Genomic DNA, 24,669 nt, shown 5'->3' on the forward strand with positions numbered 1-24,669 from the left:
TTCAGATCCATTTTCTAGGGGATAATTGAGTCTTTGTGACTGATTGGGTACAACTCAATTCTGCTTTGAGTTTTTTTCTAGTTTTCTAAGCCTATGGATATCTCACAACTACTTGAGTTGTCTCAGCCTTGTCCCTCATCACCTTTGTTTGTGATCTGATGCACAATGTCTTTCAGACATTTCTCTCTGCTTTTCCTTTCTCTGTTATTTTTTCCTTCGATAGATTCAATGCATGTGACTAGTATTGCACTCTATTAACGTTCTTCAGCCTTTTTGTAGGAAGCTGACGATAGCTTTAACTTTAATTCTTGATGGTCTATACTCAGTAACTATGTCCAGAGCAGTCATCTTCTCATGTAACCTCTTAGACTTGACATGTCCAGACAGAAACCACTTTGGAGCACTAAAGACTATAATTTCCTAGATATCTAATGATGTGTTAAGAATTCTTAACTTCATTTACATACACAGCCAAAAAGAAATCTGTGAGCCGCTGATGTTATAAAAAATTATTTTAGAAGTGATTTCTGAGGTTCTGTTCATATTATGTAACAACTACTATGTATTGTCAAATGATAATTTAGTCCTTTCTCTTAGACCCAGGTCCTTACTTGCAGTTGTTTGCAAGACTCTGTGCATGTTCATAGACACTTTTTTCCACCATATGTAAAACTGAGTTTTTAAAGCATGTTCTCTAAACTGCATTTTTCCAACTTTTGTGTCAATATCTTCAACTTTTCCTTTTAAGCCCCATTAAACTAAAAGCCATACAGTTATTTCAAATCATGGGAAATGCCTTAAATATCTACCAAATCCAGCTATCCTTTAGCAACGAATCGTCTTAATACATGATTCCCACTCCTACTCTTAGGATAGTGGTCACTTGCTGTCTCTTGGCTCTATTAGTCATCTTGTATACCACAGCGACAGCAATACATTTACTGTCAGGATTCTTGTTACTGCCCATTTATTAACACCAACTCCTCAAACTGCTAATTGAGAATTTGAGAGGTGTGGTTTTTTTATTGCATGTTTACTCTGCCCTGGATTTGCCTCTTTCTAGCTGTTTCCCCTCTCCTCTATCAGCCATTTACTTGGATGCTGTTTTTTTTTCTGGAAAGCCTTCCTGAACTAATTAATCATTTCAACCTCTCAGTTTTATAGCACCCATTGTACTATAATAGTTTTTCTGTGTATCTGCCTATTGTAGTACTTTTCTATTCTTGAGTTCAAGATTAGAAAGCTCAACATTTAGTCATCCATTCATTTCACAAATGCGGTATGATATCTATCATAGACGGGGAATTCAATGGATATTCATTGAGGAAATAAATGGGCAAGTAAAATAATGGCTGTGTGGTTTTCATGAACAATTCTGCAGTTTCCCATTCCTTATTTTTCTGAAATGTCTTTGTAAATTTCTCAAGTTCATAACACACACACACACACACACACACACACTAGTGGAAAAGTGACATTTTATATTATTGTAATTGTTGAAATGAAGACACACATGTAACAACTCCAAGTAATATCTACATTAAGGTTGTGGAATTTGTGGTTATTGTTAACAGTCAAGTTCTTTATATTTTAAAATGCCCCATCTTTCTTTTAGATTACAAATTATACCAGCCTTAAATATGGGAATAAAATAAAATGAGGTGTTACATATTCACTTTGAGTCTACTATACAATGAAACACATGCACACACATTCTAATTAAACATTTCAAGGTTGTATTATTTCCTACTCTTTAAAGAAGGTCCTCCAAGATAAGTCAATTATTTTATAGATTCCCTAAAAATCACTTCAGCAACTTTAATCTATAAAATAAAACTATTATTTCATTCACCATGGCCAACAATTTTATCTCTTACCTGATATTATACAAATGACTTTTTACTTCAATTTTTAACATTCATAGCTCCAGGTAAATGGTAGGAAATTAACTAATACTAGGTAAGATAGCTATTTTTACTGCAGAGGCTGTTGGCCTTGTAGTGATTCAGGTGTTTATTAAAAAAAAACTACAGTGTCCTTTCTCCTGTGACATGTTTATAGTACTGTCAAATTGAATTTGCTTCTGGCTAGAATTTTCTTTCTTTCTTTTCTCATCAATTTAATGTATTCTGTCCTCTGTGCCTGGTATGTGCTCCCCTACCAGGAACACAGGTCCTAATCTATTTTTGCACACAAGTATTTTCTTACATGATTTAATACCATTTTTTCAACAAGGTAGAAGATAGATCATTCACCAATGGCCTACCCACACTAAAGTTAAATAATAATAAGTGAAGTTATATTAACTAAAGAAAGAGTTAGTTTGCTACCCTCCAGAAACATGGAGTAATGTATCATATATAATTGATAATAGTTCTTTTAACATTAACATTTCTTCTTTGCAATTGAGTTTTACTTTTAAAATCTGTTTAAGACACTTAACCCTCATAGTTCTAGCAAAAAAGGACTCTTCATTCATTTTAGCATTGAGCAATATACATTCATTGTTGCTAAAGATTAAAAATTATGATTCAAAATAAGCATCATTTTAAATGTCTACCACAATCAATCACTCTGAAGAATTTGATGTTATTTTGTTTTCTGAATGATATCATGTCTTCATTTGAAACTTTCTGAAAAGTCAAAGCATTCATTGGTCAAATTTAAATAGAAATATTTATTTTATAATTTTTGCTTCTGGTCTAATATCAGATAATCTTAACATGTATTTTAAATTTGAATGACTGAAACTCTTAACTGCTTAATAACCAAATTTATGGGTTTATTTTGGAACTGCCAAATGATTTTTTTATCTTCGTTATCTCTTTAAGGTATTACTATTGTTTTTAATGGACCACCTCTGTCCCAGCATTAAAGTCAACAGTTTCAATGGTATATCTTTGTTGTGAATTGGAAATTAATTTGAGAGAAAATATACATTTGATTTGTGTGATATTCATCAATCAATTCATGTGGAGTTTCAACTTTCTACCTGTGAGTCTTACAGGGTCAGAATCAGCCTTCTGGGACTAAGAGCAAGGTTGCACTAGTCTTTGCTATTAATAGTCTTTGATGGGTAATAGACAATCATTGTGAAAGTGTTAAAACAAAAGATAACTAAAGACACTAGAGATATAAACGGTAGACAATTAAACACTATTAGAAAATGCCCTTCTTATAAATATAGTTAATCAGTCAATTAAATAATTAACTCAATGGACTAAATCATTGATCAAGTGAAGATAACCAAACCACTATTTTAAAAAAGTAGATTTGAAGGAATGAACACACACGTTTGCTCAGATAACTTTTCTTCCTAAGGCATATTTCTTCTTTGTTTCCACTTCTTTAAGGCTGAGGATTGCTGTTTTCAGCTGGAAATTACAACTCAATCCAAAATTACACACTGTTTATCTGATTTCTCAAAATGAACAGACTGTAGGACTGAGTTCAGAATTAGGCAGAGCAATTGAAGCATTGGAGTCTTTAATCTCAGTAATGATACTCTGCAGTTCTTAGCTATCTAGGGGGTTATTTAGGCTTGTTATCTTTTGCGTCTCATTTTTCCTTCCCTTCCTTCATCAATGAAGGCAGGTGGCCAGGAGGACTAATAGCTGGAAGCATTTTTTTTTAAAAAACAGAATCCAAGCTGTTTTTTAAGCAGAATGTCTTAAAACAAAACAACAAAAAGCACCGTTCTTTGCGGTTTATTTGTAAAGCAACAGGTCTACTTTTATGAGAGAAATATGACATGTGGTGAATAGAAGGTTCCTGATTCTGGTTAATTTCAGTACTTCCTGGTGATGGATAATTAGGACTGAGTGATCTTTAATCTAAATTTGTGTGTACATCTACATACACCCTAGCTGGATGAAAGCAATGATTTTACTAGGTATTGTGAATATATGTGGTGGAATGGAGAAGTAGGGAGACCAAGGTTAACTTGTTCTAATGAGGCTAGGTATAGTGGTTTAAATAGATAGGATTCGTGCATTGACCTGACATGAAAATGCTATTGGAGACTGGAATTGTTGTCTACACCCTGTAGATTACACAAACAAGCCTGTATCTTATCATTGTCATATGTGTCCACTTACTTTATGCACTGATAAAACAGTTGGGTGTTTTTATTACTCAGGGCTTACAGCAGCCTATTGATTTTGTTTCATGTTATGTTTAAATCAACTGTCTTTATTTTATAGTATCCAAAGGGGTTATTTTATTTACTGAGTTTCCTTTGGATGTGAGTCTTACCATGGGAGACTGATGAGCACCGTCTGTTAAGTGACACACACACTGTTCATGTTTTCTGGCAGATTCTCCCATAACCATGAATCACCTATAATATTATCCCATCTACTGTATTACAGGAAAAGCAAAGATTTCTGACAGATGTTCTACATGAAGTGATGCTGCTTGATGGCTTGGCCAGTTCCCATCCGGTATCACAGGAAGTGCTAAGGGCAACAGATATTGACAGAGTGTTCGACTGGATCGCTTACAAAAAGGTGGGGTAGAGAAGAGACACATGCCAAGGAGCTATTTCACTATTGGGATAGACAGCCTATTTCATGTCAGAAGTCTTGTATTTTTGTGTTATTTCTAGCAAATGAAAATGGATTGTAGGTAGGAAAGGAGTTGCTAGATTCTTGTAATTCCGTAGATAACAATTTGCTTTATAAATGAGTAAAATGGAAATGAGTGTTTGCCAAACACTGTGTGGAAATAGTCTAAGTATTAATGTATAAATGTTTGGGAACTTCGTTTGATATTGCTGTACAAATGGCCTTATGTAAATGTCAGTTTTTAGTATTAAGAACATTGACTTAACTAGTGACAAATTCCTTCTGCTAGTGCCCTTTAAATACTTGATTGGCTGATGCAAATGGGTCTGTGTAGTAACAGAACACATACATCTAATAATAATTATTATATCATATAATAATGATAATTATTATTATTTAATAGTTTTAAAAGAGTTTTGTGGAACTGGTCATGTTTATGGATACGATGGCAAAGTAAATGGAAATTTTGAATCAGTGACTCGTTATAACATTTTAGGTACATTTCGGTTTTTTCACTGTTACAAGGGTTAGGATTTATCCTTATATCTTTACCGTTTGATTTAATTTTAATGTGAGGAAATATGTCTTAGCCTTGACAAATAGTAGTCACCTAGTAGTCAAAATGTGGTTAGTTGTCTTGTCTATACATATATTTATTGTGGTAAGTAGAAATAAAAAGAATGTACCAATTAGTAATGCAGGCAATAGTATGTTTTGATGTTTGTTAAGAGAAAATGTCATTGCATTTGATCAAGGAGAGAATTTCTGTTATTTTTAGGAATGATATCATTTAGGCTCATGACATATTTGTCATTCTTATTTTAATTTTATATGTGATGGATTTTGGCTATGTTTAGCTTGCTATATATTTAATTTATTTAATAATAATAATATTTAAATATAATTTCAAAAATACTGTGTTAAGACATTCCATCCTTGATTCTAAAAGGCTGTTTGTAAATAATAGTTTTACTTTAACATGATTAAAATCATGACAATATTCTTCTGATCAAATGTAACTTTATATAGTATTCCTAATCTTTATTTCATAGATTTGCAGTATCAAGATGATTAAAGGGGGTTAACAATAGAAACAGTAGTACATCTGAATATATGGTGATTTTCCTTCTGCTCTCTTTACATTTTGGCAAAGAGGCATGCCAGTTTGCTGATATGAAAAATCAGCCACCTGTGATGAGTTTCTCAGGATTACTGCTGAGATAGTTTCTGATAAACGTTTTACCAGCTGTATATCATTAAGTTTCAAACATCAGTAAAAATGTCACCTTTGGTCTGATATTTGAAAAGTGCCATTGTTGTATGATAAACTGTGTGTGTGTTTAGAAGGTACAGTCTTATAAATTCCAGCACATGTAGGCAGTGAGAATTCCATGGCAGTCGAGAGAAGAACATACACATCACTGTAAGCACTTCTCAAGCCCATTGTAAATCCTGCCTTATCCATGCTGATTATATTTACTATTAATTAGTTTGCATTTTTGATAGTTTTATAGAAACAATATATATGTATGTTTACAGTAATTTTCCTTCTTTCATTCACTATAGTCCTTTCAAGATACATACACATTAACAATTTATACATATGCAAAAATTGTTCATATTACTAGATACATGAGCTGTTTCTGAGTTTGAATATTGAAAATATTATCGCCTAGCTCTCTGCACAACCTCAGGCATCTTTGCTAGCTCTAGTCTCCATGTCCCATCTACTCTTTGTGTTTGGAACTCAGTGTGGGTCCTTGTGAGTCTTGCGACTTTCCAGGTTTCCAGAATCTGGTAAGTTATGTGAGTTTCCCGAGACTTGTACACTGCATTAGCTTTTCTCCATTCTACCAGAAAGAATGCTTCAATTAAGATGAAATGCCTAGAAAACAGAGTCAGTCTTTTCTCCCCTGAGTTGCCTTTACATAGTGCTGAAAAACACTGACTCATACACCTGTGGATTGGTTTCTTTGTTTCTTATTCTGTTGCACTCCTACATGAACGTATTTGGCTCAGGCCCCACACAGTCCTGCTTGCTGTTGTTTCTTTGTAATGAAATCATGAAATAAGACCATGTCACTCTTCCTGATGGCTTTCTTTTAAGTTTCTTCAGTCCTTCATGGTCTTTTGCATTTACACAGAAATGAGTCTGCTAATTCCTGCAAAACTTACACTAGAATGGTTAGGACTGTGTTGTATTAATAAACAATCTGGGGAACTGTCATCCTAACAATACTGCTTTAACAGACAGAGTGGGCTACGATTCAATTCTGTCAGGTCCTCATCCTGTTCTCTAAGCTGTGTAGGTAATAGCAATCTTTCATACCATCTTACAGATTTATCTCTGAGTATTTCACATTGCAAACTATTAAACTTGGCATTTTAAATTCGTGATTCTGAGTTTTTGTCACCTATATAGAATGAACATTGTAAAATTGAAGGGGTCAAGAGTATTGGTTGCTTTTCCATTAGGCTGTGTTTTGGTTTCCTAGCACCCACATGTTGGCTCACAACTTTTTATAACTCTATTTCCAGGCCATCCACTACTCTCTTCTGGCCACTACTGGCATTTCATGTATGTTGTGTACAGACATACTTGCAATAAAAAAACATTCTCACATTAAAAAAATTGTAAAGTTAGAATTAAATTCGTTTTTAGACTTCAACAATAAAATAGTTATAATTTTTGTCCATGAATGTTTTATTTGCTAGTGGAGAATATGCCTATTGCAGTCTTTTTAAAATTATATTTTTCTGGTTTCTGAAATTTTCATGAGTGGATAAAATGTATCTTGATTATCTCCATTCATCACCTGCCACCTCCAAATCTTATAAGGAACCCTAGTGATTATTCCTTCTAAAATCATGCCCTCCCTAAATATTTATTTATGTATGCATTTTAAAATTAAGTGAGTCCAATTTGTTATTCTCATCTGTACTAACACATGGTGTCATCCACTGCTGCATGGAAAACCTACCAAGGACCACACTCCTAAGGAGTACAAATGAATAATAATGATTAATTATTTTTGATAGTCTGTGCTAGGCATTGTGACAATGTTTTATCACCTTTTATTTTAATTCTTGTAGTCATCACATGAGGTTTTTTATTAATATGACTATCATTTTAAAGATAAGACAATGATAGTCAATTCAGGGTATGTTTCCAAGGAAATCAGGTTTCAGGGCTCTTATTCATCAATATTGTATTTGAATAAAAAGCTTGGCTGCTCCAGATAATTCCAAGATTTTTGAACAAGCCTTTGCCTATGTTCTGGGTACTTCTGTGTGCTGTGGGTATAATGATAAGACATAAAGGAGAAAGATAACAGAAATAAATGAGACTATTTAAATGTAAATGTTTACATTTTAAATGTAGAAATCTTAGTGAAACAATTGGAAATACTTATTGATAGAGTAAATAAAATTAATTGGTAAATATGAGGTGTAGTAATAACTTTAGAATTGTTAAGTGAGATATATGAACCACACCATCAGAAAACAACTTTTTTTCAGTTTCTTAGCAACTTCGCTATATATTTGATGTTTTAGATAGGTGGTATCAGACTAGGTTAGTCTAGGCAGGTCATCACTATTGTGATCTCAACATGCTTCAAGGAGAATTCTTTATTTCCAGATAGAACATGTGCCTATCTCTCCAGAGAGCTTTGCTTTATTTAAATGAAGTAATTTGATTGACTAATCCCTGTATCCACAGGGATGTAATATTCTGACTGGGCAGTGTAGGCCAGCAGCTTTTCCTCTGTTGTGGCAGAATTGTCAGGAAACACATTCTGTAGAGGAGGCTCAGTGGTGGAACACCATGGAAATTATGGAAGGCGTGAAGGAGTCATATGAAGAGCAAAGGTTTGAGGGAGTAGACCTTCAAGTGGGGCAAGTTGGGTCAGCACCCACAAAGCCCTTCTGTCATGAGGAACTTCTATTGAATACAGCAGCTTGAGAAGATCCGAAGTTGCTAAAAGATGATGTATCACACTTTTAATACTGTCCTGGGTGGGTGGGTTAGGGTAAAAACCCTATAAATACAGTAGAGATGGAACTGATTTGATTGATCTGGACAATTTAGACTAGATATAGGGACTGTAAACAGAAGACATTTTGGAGTTATTATAAATATCATTTAATTTTAGAAATTGCTTGTTTTCTCTGTGGTCCCTCCCTGAAGATCTGTTATTAAACAACACTGACCTTGGCAGACAGTCAGTACCCATTGCATTTCTATTTCTTTGCCTTATTTATCATCCTATATAATTATTCCTTTAATAATATCATAATTTGTGATGATATATTGGCTATGATTTAAAAAAGCCACTGGAGATGAAAATGCAAAGCTAGCCACAGCCTTAGAACCAGACAATGGTGATACACACCTTAAATCCCAGCATCTATGCTAGCTAGCCATAGAGGTCAGGCAGTGGTGGCAAACATCTTTAATCCCAGGACTCAGGAGACAAGGCAAATGAATCTCTGTGAGTTCAAGGCCACCCAGGGCTTCATAAAAGTGAATCAGTCAAAGAATAACAGAGCTCATGTTTTTAATCCCAGTACTAGGTAGGTATAAAAGGAAGAATCAAAGGGTCTCATGTGAGATTTAGTTTCCAGAAAGGGTGACCATTGTCTCTGAGGATTCATGGAGATGGGATTGTCATTTCAGCTTGGTAGAGGTAAGAGCTACTGACTTGCCTGCTTTGTTTTTCTGATCTTCAGCATGAACCTCAATATTTGTCTCTGGGTTTTTATTATTTGTGTTACACTAATTATACCTACCTTTATTCTTATTCTTCTCAAATTATAATTTCACTGAACTTTAAATAATTTGCTGAGAATAATATAACAAGAGAATAGAAAGTTATAGAGAAATCATGGGCATAACTAGTAGATCACATACTGATATTTTGTGGAGTTGATTTTGAAGATGGAAGATCTTCAAAGAAATAGAGATTTTACAGGTAGTCCCAAGGCTAGTATTAAAACAAGCTAGCAAGCAAGCAAACAAACACAAAAAGACTTCCTAAAATCACAGTTTTAAGGACAGAAGAGCTCTGATAACTACAGTATTATAAAAATGTAGATCTAATGAAATTACAAGTTAGTTTATAATTGGAAAATGAAGAAGCTTTATATTGAAAAATATGTTATAAAAAGTTGTAAGATACTATACACAGACAAGAAAAGCTATGAAAGATAGATTGAGACAGCATCTTTGCTCTAAAAATCACAAAGGGAAATGAGAATCAATGACCCAGTGACCTGGATGATGAAAGTGAGTGAATACTCATTAAATTTACATATGATGCCAAGGTGGAGGAAACTCCAGCAAGCTTCAAGAGAAGAACAAATTGGACGATGACTTCAGCATTTTAAGTAGAATCCTTTAAAAGCAGGAACATTGTCAGAAACTCTCTCATGAACTGGTTTATTTTGAAGATTAAACATATATTACATAAAATAAAAATAAAAGGATATGTTAAATAGAGAAAAATCTGTGATAGTCATGGTGACCTCAATTTTTGTAAAGGGAATGGTAAGAGAAATTCAATTTGTAGGATTTTGCTAATATATTCTACAACTAGATTTGACAAAATATGTTTATGGCCCTGATATCCCTTGACCACCCATTTTATGCATCATCCTTTGGTATCTAAGAACCCTGCCCACTGTGTGTTCTCAGGGAATACAATGAACATGTAGCTATGACCCCTTCTGTAGGAGGAAACCTGCATATTCTCTTAAAACTGTAATCAAGTAGATTCAAATAACAGGAAAATAAGTTAATGGTTATAGTAAGAATAACTGTATTGGGAAGTCACACATGCCCTTTAATGATGGAACACACAGAGTGATGATTCTAAAACCAAGTCAGATTGTGTCCACTTTTTGCTGGAAATGCTACACAGACCCAAAAAAAGTAAGAATGAGAGACAATGCTGTTATAATTGTGCTCCCCACCCTCCCACCCCCTGTTCACTCACTCTATACAGTCTGAGCCAAACAGGACTATGTTCTTTTGCCTCTGAATGCTCATTTCTATCTTTCTGTTGGTGATGCCCTGCTCTACCAAACTTCCCCACACTAGAGCTGCTAATTGTTTCCATTATAATGTTGTCTTCCCAACAGTGTCCAGATTGCTCTCCAGGGGAGCTTTGCTGACATTTCACTTTCTTTTTTTATTTTATTATTTTTATTTTATTTTATTTAGCTTGTTTCACATGTCAATCCCAGTTCCCTCTTCCTCCCTTCCTCCAGCACCCGCCACCATCCCCCCCCCAGCCTCCCACCCTATTGCCACTTCCTTCCACATAGGGGATATCTAGAGTCTGTCATTTCACTCAGGGCAGGGTACAGGCACTCCCCTAAGAGTCCAGGCTGAGAGAGCATCCCTCTTTGTGTTACGGACACACGATGACCGTTTGTATGCCAGGGATAAACACTGATCTACTGCTCAGGGCTCCATAGGTTGCCCAGGCCTCCTCACTGACTCCTCACTGACTCTCACACTCAGGGTGTCTGGATCAGTCCCATGCTGGCCTCCCAGCTGTCCGTCTGGGGTCCAAGAGCTCTCCCCTGTTCAGATCAGCTGTCTCTGCTGGTTTTGTGAGCCCATTCTTTGCCAATTTACTCTTTGCTCCTCTCTCTCTGTATATGGGTTCCATGGGTTGAGTTCAGTGTTTAACTGTGGGTGTTTGTCTCTGCTTCCATCAGTCCCTGGATGAAGGCTCCAGGAGGGTTATAGACATCAAGTACATTATCAGGAATGGGCATTTAAGGTGGTCTTTCCACTATTGCTTAGCTTGCCAGTTGGTGTCATCCCTTTAGATCACTAGAGGTCTCACTGTATTATAACCTATGATTCCCTCTTCCCCCTATTCTAACCCCCCCACTCAACCTTCCTGTTCCCCCATGACCTACTCTCTCTTCCTCTTCTCCCCCTCTTTTCTTTCCAGCTCTCACTCCCCCCACCCCTCACCGTGTTCCCCATCTGTTCAGAGGATCTTGCTTCATTCCTCTTCTCTGGGGTACCATGCATATGTCTTTTAGGTTCTTTCCTGTTTCCCAGACTCTCTGTCAGTGAAAGTGCAGACTGGAACTATCCTGATCCTTGTCTAAAATACATATATGAGTGAGTACATACCATGTTTGTCTTTTTGTGACTGGGTTAACTCACTCAGGATGGTTTCTTCTAGTGCCATCCATTTACCTGCGAATTTCAAGATTCCATTGTTTTTTTTTTTCTGCTGAGTAATACTCCATTGTGTAAATGTACCACATTTTCTCTGTCCATACTTCAGCTGAGGGGTATCTAGGTTGATTCCAGGTTCTGGCTGGTACAAATAATGCTGCTATGAACATGAATTTGCGTCTTTTGGGTATATGCAAAGGAGTGGAATTGCTGGGTCTTATGGTAGATTGATTCCCATTTTCCGGAGGAATGTCCATACTGATTTCCAAAGTGGTTGTACGAGTTGGCATTCCCACCAGCAGTGGAGCAATGTTCCCCTCTCTCCACATCCTCTCCAGTATAAATTGTCTTCGGTGTTTTTGATTTTAGCCATTCTGACAGGAGTAAGATGGTGTCTCAAAGTTGTTTTGATTTGCATTTCCCTGATGGCTAAGGATGTTAAGCACTTTCTTATGTGTCTCTTGGCCATTTTAGCCCCCTCTATTGAGAATTTTCTACTTAGTTCTGTACCCCACCCTTTAATTGGATCCTTTGGTATTTTGGAGACTTGCTTCTTGAGTTTTTTGTAAATTTTGGAGATTAGCCCTCTGTCAGATCTTTTTGTCTTGTTGACTGTGTCCTTTGCCTTACAGAAGCCGCTTAGTTTCAGGAGGTCCCATTTGTTAATTGTCGATCTCAGTGTCTATGCCACTGGTGTTATGTTCAGGAAGTGGTCTCCTGTACCAACTCGTTGAAGAGTATCTCCCACTTTCTCTTCTAAGAGTTTCAGTGTGGTTGGATTTATGTTGAGATCTTTGATCTATTTGGACTTAAGTTTTGTACAAGGCGATAGACATGGGTCCATCTGCAGTCTTCTGCATGCCAGTACCCAGTTATGCCTTCACCATTTATTGAAGATGCTTTCTTTTTTCTGTTGTATAGTTTTAGTTTCTTTGTCAAAAATCAAGTGTTCATAGGTGCATGGGTTAAAATCAGGGTTTTCAATTTGGTTCCATTGGTCTACCTGTCTATTTTTTTTGCCAATACCAAGCTGTTTTCAGGACTGTAGCTCTATAATAGAGCTTGAAGTCAGGTATGGTGGTGCCCCCTGAAGTTCCTGTATTGTATTGGGTTGTTTTGGCTATCCTGGGCCTTTAGTTTGTCCATGTAAAGTTGATTATTGTTCTTTTGAGTTCTGTGAAGAATTGTGCCGAAATTTTGATAGGGATTTACATTGAATCTGTAGTCTGCTTTTGGCAAGATTGCCATTTTTATTATGTTGATCCCACCAATCCAAGAGCATGGGAGATGTTCCCATTTTCTGGGATCCTATTTGATTTCTTTCTTTAAAGACTCAAAGTTCTTGATATACAGAACTTTTACTTTCTTAGTTAACATTATCCCCAGGTATTTGATGTTGTTTATAGCTATTGTAAAGGGTGATGTTTCTCTGACTTCTTTTTCAGCCACTTCATCATGTGTATATCAGGGCCACTGATTTTTTTCAGTTAACCTTGTATCCTACCACTTTACTGAAGGTGTTTATCAGCTCCGTCACTTATGTAAACTATCATATCATTTGCAAATAGTGAAAGCTGGACTTCTTCTTTTCCTATTTGTATCCCCTTGATGTCCTTTTGTTTTTTTATTGCTCTAGCAAGAACTTCAAGGACAATATTGAAGAGATATGGAGAGAGTGGACAGCCTTGCCTTGTTCCTGACTTTAGAGGAATTGCTTTTAGTTTCTCTCCATTTAGTTTGATGTTAGCTGTTGGTTTACTGAATATTGCTTTTATTATGTTCAGGTATGTTCCTGTTATCCCTGATCTCTCTAGGACCTTTATCATGAAGGGGTGCTGGATTTTGTCAAAGACTTTTTCAGCATCTAGTGAGATGATCATGTGGTTTTTCTTTCGCAGTTTGTTTATATGGTGGATTACATTGATGGATTTTCTAATGTTGAAGCATCCTGCATTCCTGGGATGAAGCCTACTTGATCATGGTGGATGATTTTTCTGATGTGTTCTTGAATCCGATTTGCTAGTATTTTATTGAGTATTTTTGCATCGATGTTCATGTGGGAAACTGGTCTCTTTCTTACTTGTGTCTTTGTGTGGCTTGGGTAATTGTAGCCTCGTAAAAAGAGTTTGGCAGTTAACCTCCTGCTTCTATTATGTGTAATACTTTGAGGAGTATTGGAATTAGCTCTTCTTTGAATTTCTGGTAAAATTCTGCACTGAAGTCATCTGGGCCTGGACTTTTTTTGGTTGGGAGACTTTTGATGACTGCTTCTATTTCATTAAGGGTTATAGGTCTGTTTAGATTGTTTATCTGTTCTTGATTTAGTTTTCGCAAGTGATATCTATCCAGGAAATTGTCCATTTCCTTTAAATTTTTGAATTTTGTGGAGTACAGAAATTCAAAGTATACCCGGATGATTCTCTGGATTTCCTCAGTGTTAGTTATTAGGATTCCCTTTTCATTTCTGATTTTGTTAATTAGCATGCTCTCTCTCTGTCTTTTGGGTAGTTTGGACAGAGGTTTGTCTATTTTGTTGACTTTCTCAAAGAACCAACTCTTTGTTTCATGGATTCTTCTCAATGTTTTCCTGGTTTCTACTTGATTGATTTCAGCCCTAAATTTGAATATTTCCTGGAGTCTGCTCTTTCTGGGTGAGTTTCTTTCTTTTTGTTCCTGATCATTTAGCTGTGCTATTAATTCTCTTGTGTGACTCTTCTCCAGTTTCTTTATGTGGGCAGTTAGTGCTATGAACTTTCCTCTTAGTACTGCTTTCAGAGTGTCCCATAAGTTTGGGTATGTTGTGTCTTAATTCTCATTGAATTCCAGGAAGTCTTTAATTTCTTTTTTTATTTCTTCCTTTACCCAGGGATGGTGCAATTGTGCATTGTTCAATTTCCATGAGTTTGTAGGGTTTCTGTGATTTGTGTTATTATTGAATTCTAATTTTAATGCATGGTGGTCTGATAGGAAACAGGGGGTTATTCCAATTTTTTTGTATCTGTGGAGATTTGCTATGTTATCTATTATGTGGTCAATTTTATAGAAGGTTCCATGTGGCGCTGAGAAGAAGGTATATCCCTTTGTGTTTGGGTGGAATGTTCTATAGAAGTCCGTTAAACCCAGTCGGGTCATAACTTCTATTATGTTTATTTGTTAAATTTCTGTCCGTAGGCCCTGTCTAGTGGTGAGAGGAGAGTGTTGAAGTCTCCTGCTACTAGTGTGTGATATTTTATGTGCGATTTGAGCTTTAGTAATATTTCTTTCACGAATGTGGGTGCCTTTGTATTTGGGGCATAGATGTCCATAATTGAGACTTAATCTTTATGGATTTTTTTTGATGAATATGAAATGTCCTTCATCTCTTTTGATTGATTTTAATTTGAAGTCTAGTTTGTTAGATATTAGGATTGCTACACCCACTTGTTTCTTGGGTCCGTTTGATTGGAAAATCTTTTCCCAACCCTTTACTCTGAGGTGACGTCTGTCTTTGACGTTGAGATGTGTTTCTTGTATGCAGCAGAAGGATGGGTTCTCTCTTTGTAACCGTTCTGCTAGTCTGTGTCTTTTTATTGGCAAGTTGAGACTGTTGACATTAAGGGATATTAATGACCATTGATTGATGATTCTTGTTTGTGCTTGATTTATTGGTAGTGGAGTTATTGTGTGTAGGTTCTCCTCCCTTTTGCTTTTGGTGTTTGGTAAAGGGGGATTATCTATTGCCTGTGTTTGTGAGTGTAGTTATCTTCTTTGGGTCTAGGTTTCACTTTCTAAAAGATACCTCATACTTGTTTTCCATCCATCCCCTTATTGGAATTCATTTGTTTTGCCCCAATTATGTTGATCACTTTCTAATATGTTCCACACTTGTCTAGTATTCTATGTCTGTCTCACCCATTTTAACATGAACTTTATGAAGTGAGATATCTCTGTCTGGATATTCCCCTAATAAATTTTTACAAATTAGTGTACTGTTTCTACATAGTTGGCACTGGATAGGTATCTGTTGAGCTAAATTAAAGAAACTGTCAGAGAAGCCACAGTATTTGCAGTATCAGCACTGGGGAGGACGATGAGAGAGAGAGATTACTGGAAGTTCAAGTCCAAACTGGTCTATGTGGCCAGTTTCAAGGCAAGCTAGAGTTATGGAATGAGGCCCTTTCTCAAGAATAAAAGAAAACAGTGGAAATACTATTGTGGAAACTCAAAGGTAAAGCTATTCTTTGTTTATAGGAACTGGGAAAATGGAAGCATTATTAAGGAGTTTCAGTTACAATAACATGAGAATTTCTGAGGGGCGGGGAGTTTGAGTTAGCCAGTCATTCTCTTCTCTGATGGGTTCTATCTCACATGGTCTGATTATAGTGGGACTCACGTGTCTGACTGTGCTGGAGCTCATGTGGCTGAATTGTGCTGGGGCTTCCTTGGTCTGTATGGGTTTCACGTGGCCCAACTGTGCTGGAGTCATGAGACCCCTCTGGGAGCTTGCCTCTTGCTCCTCATTATCCTTCCTCAGGCACGTTTATCCTTTTGTTAAAGAAATCTTTCCACGTCTCACTTTTCACATCGATTCTCCCTCCTAACTTTAATTTCATTATTCTTAGTCAACTAATATTACTACACATTATCAGATGGATTACTATATCTCCCCTCACATAAGAGCCAGCAGAAACCTGGAGCATTCAGGGTATGCTCAGGCTCCTGGGTGTTAGAGTGGAAATTCACATTTCATTTCTAACTCAGTATCTTCTCATAATATTAGTGTACTTTCCCATTGCGATATTGCTTTATTAGGAAACACAACTGATCTCACCATCTTTGCAGACACAGCAAGCAGGTACAGTAATATTTTAAAGTAAGCAACATATTGACATACAGATAAAAGGAGGGTTATGAAATCCAAGAAACAATTAGCAGTGGTTATGATCTCATTAAAATGTGAACAAGCTCAAGAGATGATGAAAAAAATTAACAAAGGGAGAGACAGAGAGAGACACACACAGAGAGAGAGAGAGAGAGAGAGAGAGAGAGAGAGAGAGAGAGAGAGAGAGAGAGAGAGAGAGAGAGAGAGAGAGAGAGAGAGAGAGAGAGAGAAGTTGATTAAGAAGCATTTAAAGATAGGATTTGATCTGTCAGAGCAGGCTACAGACATACATATGACCCTGGAGGCTAGAGGGTTCAGTGATGACTACATACTTGTCTCTAACACGTAAATGGTCATTATAGTTAGTTTGCTCACCACTTCTCTGTCAACATCAAGGTCAAAATTAAGACAAATGTCCTCACATTACTGGAGGCCATTTCAGTCAGTATCAGAAAGAACTTCTTGACATAAAAGGGAATTAAGTATTTCAATATGAGCCATAGAAAATTTTCATTCTTTGATAGTATTTAAGAATAAAATAGAAAATCTGCTCTCAAATTAGCTAACCAAATTGGAGGACTACTCAAGAAATTTCCTCTGATCTTAGTTCATAGTGCATAATGGGCAATGTGATAAAAATTCATACTTTTTGGAAATTAATTTCACAGTCACATATTGATGCCTGAGAAGCCCTGTTTCTCTTTTTTGCCTTAAACATGGAAGCATGAATAGCCAAGTGAGCAAAAGGCTTGCTTCTTAGGCAAGATTAGAACAATCTAAAGCTAATTCATGTCAGTCTCTGAAGGGTCTGCCACTCATCTGTGACAAGTCATCAAAAGAATTTCCCTACAGAAGACACCTGACTTTCTCTGAGCTCCATCTTTGCCTTTGTGCTGGGCCAGGGAGGGTTTTTACATGTCTGTCTTTTATGACCTTGCAAAGAAAATGTGCGTAGTATGTTAGGCACTTTTATTGACTTTTTTTCTATAAATGCCCTTACCACTTCCTGGTAAATTATTAATTTCTGCATTTGGCTGACAGAATGAACGTTTCTTTCACACATGTGTTTTACTGATTCATCACTGCTTGAATGTGTTTTCCTTCCTTCCTTTCTTTTCTTTCTTTCTTTCTTTCTTTCTTTCTTTCTTTCTTTCTTATAAAAAATCCAAATACTTAAGACATTTTATTTCTGTATTTCACCTACACTTCTGCCTATTAGAGGTTCCTTTCTTATTTGCATTTAAACGGTAAAACTTGATGAAACTAGGCAGCAGGTTATGCAATGGTGTAACTGTCAGATTAAAGCCATTCAAAAAAGTCTTACTTACTGTTAGTATTCAGGCATCTGTACTGGCCTGTCCTTGGGGTTCTGACAGTATGTGCTCTCAGCTTCAGCCACTAAGAGCACTATCTGTGCACATTTACTATGGTCCCCTGCCCACCACCCATTCCCCCTCCCTCTTTTTCCTCTCTTCTGCTGCTCCTGTCCCCAGAGGCTGGTCTTCTTTCTTCCCTTTTACCTTTTTTTCTGATCCCTTTCGCTAATGAAAATCCCTATGCATGGTATCTTTCTCTCTTGTGATGCTTTTTTTGTTTTTAAATCAGAACACTTACCCCTCTGCCCTTCTTTTGTTACATTGGTTTGTTATTACTAATGATTTATTATATTACTGCTTTTGACTCCACCTGCTACATACAGCTTCTTCCTCTTCACTCTGCTGAAATGCTGCACACAGCTTCTTCTACTTCACTCTGCTGAAATGCTTTGGAAGGGGCAGGGTTGGCTTGGGCTTTGTTCTGATATTTTCTGTGCTGTCTCTGTGAAAGAGTGATGACTACAGGTTACAAAGCTTAGGGCCAGGTCAGGGTGCGTTTGCAGATATTCACTGTGTGAGCTATGTCTGCTGCTTTGGGTGTCAACTACAGTTCTTCAGTGTGCTGCTTACGGAAAAAAGTTCAATTGAATGAGACTTGCAATGGCTCATCTATACTAGTTTCTACCAACACTTATAATTAAGGATAGAAAGCATTTCCATTAGCATAAATGGAGCTATAAAAGAGTATTTCATTCATATAATGTGCTCACCTTGCAACCATCTGTGGGATGTGATCTCATTAAGCTAGGAGGCTGATACAGTGCATCTCAGGAAGCAGTGGGGCTCTAGGTAACAGCCCAAGGTCATTCAGTTAGGAGGTTTGTGAATATCAACATGTCTTGCAGAGAATATTGAGAAAGAAATTGCAAAAGATGAAAACTAAAAAGAAGCAGAAAGAAGCCAGTGTGAGTTTCTCTGGTCTACAGTTAGAAAAGGAAAGGTATTCTTGTGCTTAGATTGATTTCAGGATGATGGGGTTCTAGTGTAGCTGGAAGTGGGGGGCAAAGTTTAATGGTTAAAGAAGCAAGGTCCCTGGTTTTGATCAGTTTTTCTACTGACCAAAAGACACAGGAAGGAAGGAAGGAAAGAAGGAAGGAAGGAAGGAAGGAAAGAAGGGAAAAACAAGTATGAATGAGCTTCCGTATTACAAACAGAGAATTGCAGCATGTTCAGAATAAGGACCCACCCCCTGCTAGCAGTTTGCTTACTTACAACACAAGAAGCTTTATGAAGAGAATGAAGTTGAACCTTATTTTACGGTAGAATATTTGTGAGTGATTAGGCCTTCTCATCGGTAGATTTATTTGAGATGGGCTCTCATTTTGAACTCAGACTTTCCTTAACTTCCTATTAAACCTAAACTGGCTTTGAACTTGTTATTTCCCTGGCCTCTGCCCTTGGAGTCCTGGAATTATGGGTTTATAACACCACATTCACATCAGATAGTTTTCCTTTATTTAGATCTGTTTGTTTTATTTTATGTGTAAGAGTGTTTTACCTGCATGTGTGGTAGTATACTGTGTGCATGCCAGATGGAGGTTTTTGTTCAATATAGCCACATGTCTGATTTTAATCAACCACATATGACTTATTGATATCATACTATAGGGCATCTTTACAGCCCCAGATTACCAATTGTCTTAGTGAGGGTTTCTATTGCAGTGAACAGGCACCATGATCACAGCAGCTCTTAATAAGGAAAGCCTTTATTGGAGGCTGGCTTATAGAATTAGAGGTTTAGTTCATTATTATCATAATGGGAAACATGGTGGCATGGAGGCAGATACGGTGCTGGAGAAGAAGCCAGAGTTCTGCAGTTAGATTGAGAGGGAGCATGTGGAGACAGTGAGACTGGGTCTTGCTTGAGTTTCTGAAACCTTAAAGCCCAACCCCAGTGACACACTTCCTCCCACAAGGCTACACCTACTTCAACAAGGTCACACCTCCTAATAGTGCTCCTCCCTATGGGTCTATGGGGACCATTTTCATTCAAACCACCAGAGGAAAGTCACAAGTTGCATTTAAAATTCAAAAGGACTCTGTACTCCTGTCTTATTTTTTGTTTGTGAGCCTAGCCTGTAACAGCTAAACCATCTCTCCAGCACTACTACTGTCTTATTATTTGGGTATCTTTTCTTAGAATCTGTCAAAATGTGAACCCAAACTTTATCTACTTCTGTCTTTAATAATTGTACATACAAAGGACAAAACAAACTCTACTAACAAAGATGTAAGACCCAGAGTTTCTGCTTCAAACAGGTGCCATATCCCCTGGTGTACATAAAATTCTAGTCATGCAACAAAATCAATTCTTTTCCCAAGTTGTTTTGGTTGTTGTTTTAAGGAAAATATGCCTTCTCCCTCAAAACATTCAAAATGAAACTTGGACACCCTTTTGCAGATTTCTTTTTTCATGAATTCTTTCAGGAGAGACTGAGTCACTTGATAGCCTGCTGAGGAAGTTACAGAAGGTCTACATGTTATCTCTATCTTTTATGATGTTACTTAGTTCCTGGTGGCACAGAAACCAACTTGCTGTTTTTCCTGCTTCTAAAATACAGAATCTCTTTCTTTTTTCCCTCCTTCTTCTAAGAAGTACTTGAAGGCTTGACTCTGATTTTTGTCCATCATGTTTTTGCATTTAAGGAAGAGTTAGGTTTTTTTGGTATAGTTACTGGAGCTGACTTTTGTCTTAAGGTCATTTCTCCCAAGCAGGAGAATTTGAGAATAGTTTCCAGTGTTTCACAAAGGCAGAAAAATAAGACGAAGCCCAAGGTGAGAAGATTAATGGGAGGACTCCTGCAAAGTCAGGGCCTTAAAGACCTGAACCTTAGCATGAGATGACCCAGAAATAAACCTCCATCCTTAAGAGATCTCAAAGAAACTCCTCTGTAAACTTTGGCAGCAGGTAAGGAAGGGAAGAAAAAAACCTTCTGGAAAATTTCAACTCTAAGCAAGCTTCAACTAGTGTTGGAGCTCAAATGAAGCCTGCCTGAGTGCACTGTAAACCCCAGGCCAAGATTCAATTTAAAATGCTTGTTACGTCCCAAGATGCCCCGATATACCATTCAGGACAAATATAAATCCTTTCTAGAAAACCTCACCTTCATATGACATCTCAGAGTTCTGAAACTGAATCTCAAAGAAAAACAATAATTTACCATTAAAAAACCATAATACAAAGAAATACATTCCTAAAATATGCTCCAGAAATGACTGACACCAGAATAAATCATACATATGTAAGACAATGCATATGTAGAGACAGTACATTAATAAGTTGAGGAAATGAACAATCTGTGAGAAGATTTAAAAACTGACTAGGATTCCTAGAAGTGGGTAACACTACATGCTGTAAAATATAATAATATAATAAGTGAGTTTGCTGTATATTCAAAAGCTGCATTCTAGACACGATTTGTATACATGTATGAATTGCCAAATATGTCACAATGTTAAAAACAAATTTAATTAATGCAGAAAAGCTAAATATATAATTATGAAGTAGAAGACAGAACAGTGAAGATGCCATACAGAGTGTATTACATGGAGATAGAAGTGAGATCTATGCATAATACAGGAGATTGGGTGGGAGGTGGCAACCGGTGAACTCAAGCCTGGACTTCACTTAATTTTTCCATCTTTTATTTCTCTCTTAAATTTTCTTTCTGAACACCAGAGACTAAGGATTTCCTGCAAACAGCCAGTGACTTCATTAGAAATTGAACTCCGAGTTTGAACTCCTAAGACATTCATCCTTAGCAAAGAATTATACCCACGAACAACTCTTGCTGTATCAGTTTAAAATGTTATTGCTTGTGTGTGTGTGTGCACGTGTGTGTGTGCACGTGTGTGTGTGCACATGTGTGTGTGAGAGAGAGAGAGAGATAGAGAGAGAGAGAGAAAGAGAGGGAGAGAGAGAGATTGAGTATGTACAAGCACACACATCATGGACAACTTTCAGGAATGTTAGGCTCAGAAGCAAGGGCCTTTAACTGCTGAGCCATCACAACAGACCCAGTTTTATCACTTTTATTCTCTTCTGCATCATGTTCAAAGGTTGTGAAAGTAACTTCCAAGGGTGCATTTTCTCATGTTATTAAGTATTATTTATTAAGGGTTCATAGTTTCTGGTAATCTACACTACACCATCCTTTTGAAGAATTACAGCAAGCTAAAGCCTGAAATATTTTTTTTCTCAAGCTCACATAGCTTTATAAGCAGCTGAAGCAAGATTTACCTGTGTCCTGCCCTATCCATGTTCTACTGTGTATGTGATCCCTTGGGGGCACATTGTCAAATATTACTGATTTTTGCCATGAAGAAGAGTAATGATTTATTCTAAAGTTTCCTTTTCCTTCATCCAAACATTTACTCCTGTTTTTTTTAAATGAATTTTAGGTTCAACTTCTTTCTTGGTTAATCAACCCAGTGTTTTCATTGGTAGTTCCCGAAGACTCCATCTTGATCAGATACTTTAGGATGCTGTCTTCCCTTCTCATCAGTCCTTATTTTATCTCATGCAGCTTTGCCTGGTGTGGTCTTCTGAATGTAATCGGCCCCCATAGGCTCCCAGGGAGTGTCACTATTAGGAGGTGTGGGCTTGCTGGAGTCGGTGTGGTTTGGAGGAAGTGTATCACTTCAGATGGGCTTTGAGGTCTCAGATGCTTGAGCCAGGCCAGTGGGGGGACAGGCTTTTCTTTGAGCTGCCTGATGATCTGGTTATAGAATATTTCAGCTCCTTCTCCAGCATCACATCTGCCTGCATGCCACCATGCCTTCTGCCATGATGATCAGGGACTAAACCTGTGAAATTGTAAGTCAGCCCCAATTAAATGTTTTCATTTTAAGAGTTGCTGTGGTCATGGTGTCTCTTCAAAGCAATAGAGACCCCAACTAAGACACCTGGCTTGCCTTTTCTACACTTTAACAGGCAGCCTGAGAATTCTTAGAGGGATTCTATGCCATGAGGTCTGAAACTCAGAAAGCCTGCTAGAGAAAATCCATCCTCTGAGACTACCTGCATCTCCCAGAGTGTGAGAAGCTGGGCAGTCTTCTGCACAGGGGGGCAAGTCCAAATGCAAACTTGCCATGCAGTTTGCTTGTGACTGCCTCAGTATTTCATTTTATATCAGGATTCAGTTAGTTTAGTGCCAACCAAATACCTGGCATGAAGTTAAGAATTTTTGGTATGTGTCCCTGTGTTCGGCACCATAAACCTAAGTCAAACCATAACCAAACATTTGAATGTTTGTGTTTGTTTACATATTCCCCAAACTGTTTTCCAACCTCTCCATTTTAAGATGAAATGTATGAACATTTATTGAAACATAATTTTCCTCATGGAAGATCATTTAACGCAGCAGGAAATCTTGTGACTAATTCATAGTGGTTGAGATCATTTTGGTCATCATGGCCATTTAAGTTGGTGTTGAGGGAATTAGCATATTTAGATATTATAGTATTTGAAATAATAAGATCAGTTGACACGATTATGTGCATGGTCCTTTTGTATATTATTTATATAACTGAATCCTTTGAGTCTTACAGTATGGTATGTATGTTATTACAACCCCCGATGTGTGATACAGGAACAGAGGCAGGAAATTATACAATGTTCCTGAGTCAGGAAATGGAAGCATTTGGATTCTAATACTGGCAGGCATAGTTTCAGTTAGCTACAACCTTATGATTAGCCTTCGACATTTTTATTAAATTTTTAGAGAGTATATTGCCCATGAAATATGATTTACCAACTGGAGGTATTCTAGATTTCGTTTAGTGGGGGAGATAGCAATAAGAATGGATTCACAAAGAAGCAAAGTCTGGCTTTCCAGTCCTCTGAAACTTTCAATTAAAGTTCAAATGAATTTGAAGAAAATTTTGTTGTGTTTTATATTGGAGAACTTTTAAATTCTTAAATCTTCAGCAGTAAACATGTTTCCTTATTGTTCAGCAGTGATACTGTATTAAATTCTTGCATTTTTAAAAAAAGACAAGGTCTCAAAATGTAGACCAGGCTGGTCTTAAACTCACACAGATCCAATTACCTCAGCCACTTAAGTGTTGGAATTAAAGGCATGCATTACAACCCCAGCCTTTCCTTCTCTCTCTCCCCCTTTCTTTCCCCCTCTCTCTGTCTTTGAATTTTTCAGATCCTTTAAAAGAGGTTTTAAGATTTTTGTTCTTCGATTAAAATAAAATTTTTTCCTAAAAATATAAAACTTCAAGAAGTATGTTGGACAATTTTTCTTAAATGGTCTTTTTTTGAGATTGCAATATAATTATTACAGCATGCCTCCCTTCCTTTCCTTTTTCCAAATTCTTCCATAAACCCCTTCTCCCTCTCTTTCAAGTTCATGGCCTCTCTTTCTTTTAATTGTTACATGCATATGTATATTACTTTTAAACAGAGTGCTTTGGTTTGAAGTGACACCTCTCCTGTTGGAAATCATGGACTAAGATCCTATCTTGAGTGACCCAATTTTCTCTCCTCAAACTGAAGTGTGCATCCCTTCCTTGGTTCCTGGTCATTTGTTAGACAATATTGATGGAGAAATTAGGAGTATTCCAAGAACACTCTTGGCCTGTTTGATGAAAACCTCATGCAGTTCTTTCCCTTCATGTCCCTGAAAGCCTGTTGTCACAAAGCTCACCATCTAA

General features: G+C 37.0%; 1 protein-coding gene across 1 annotated transcript in view; it reads left to right on the plus strand.

Moving 5' to 3' along the window:
• Window positions 1-24,669, plus strand: part of Trhde (thyrotropin releasing hormone degrading enzyme) — a 355,084-nt gene that overhangs the window by 192,675 nt on the left and 137,740 nt on the right. Inside the window, exon 6 of the mRNA XM_040754861.1 lies at window positions 4,371-4,508. Coding sequence (XP_040610795.1) covers window positions 4,371-4,508 — 138 coding nt within the window. The remainder of the gene's footprint in view (window positions 1-4,370; window positions 4,509-24,669) is intronic.

Source organism: Mesocricetus auratus, unplaced genomic scaffold (genome assembly GCF_017639785.1).
Source record: "Mesocricetus auratus isolate SY011 unplaced genomic scaffold, BCM_Maur_2.0 Super-Scaffold_100011, whole genome shotgun sequence".
Classification (NCBI taxonomy): Eukaryota; Metazoa; Chordata; class Mammalia; order Rodentia; family Cricetidae; genus Mesocricetus; species Mesocricetus auratus.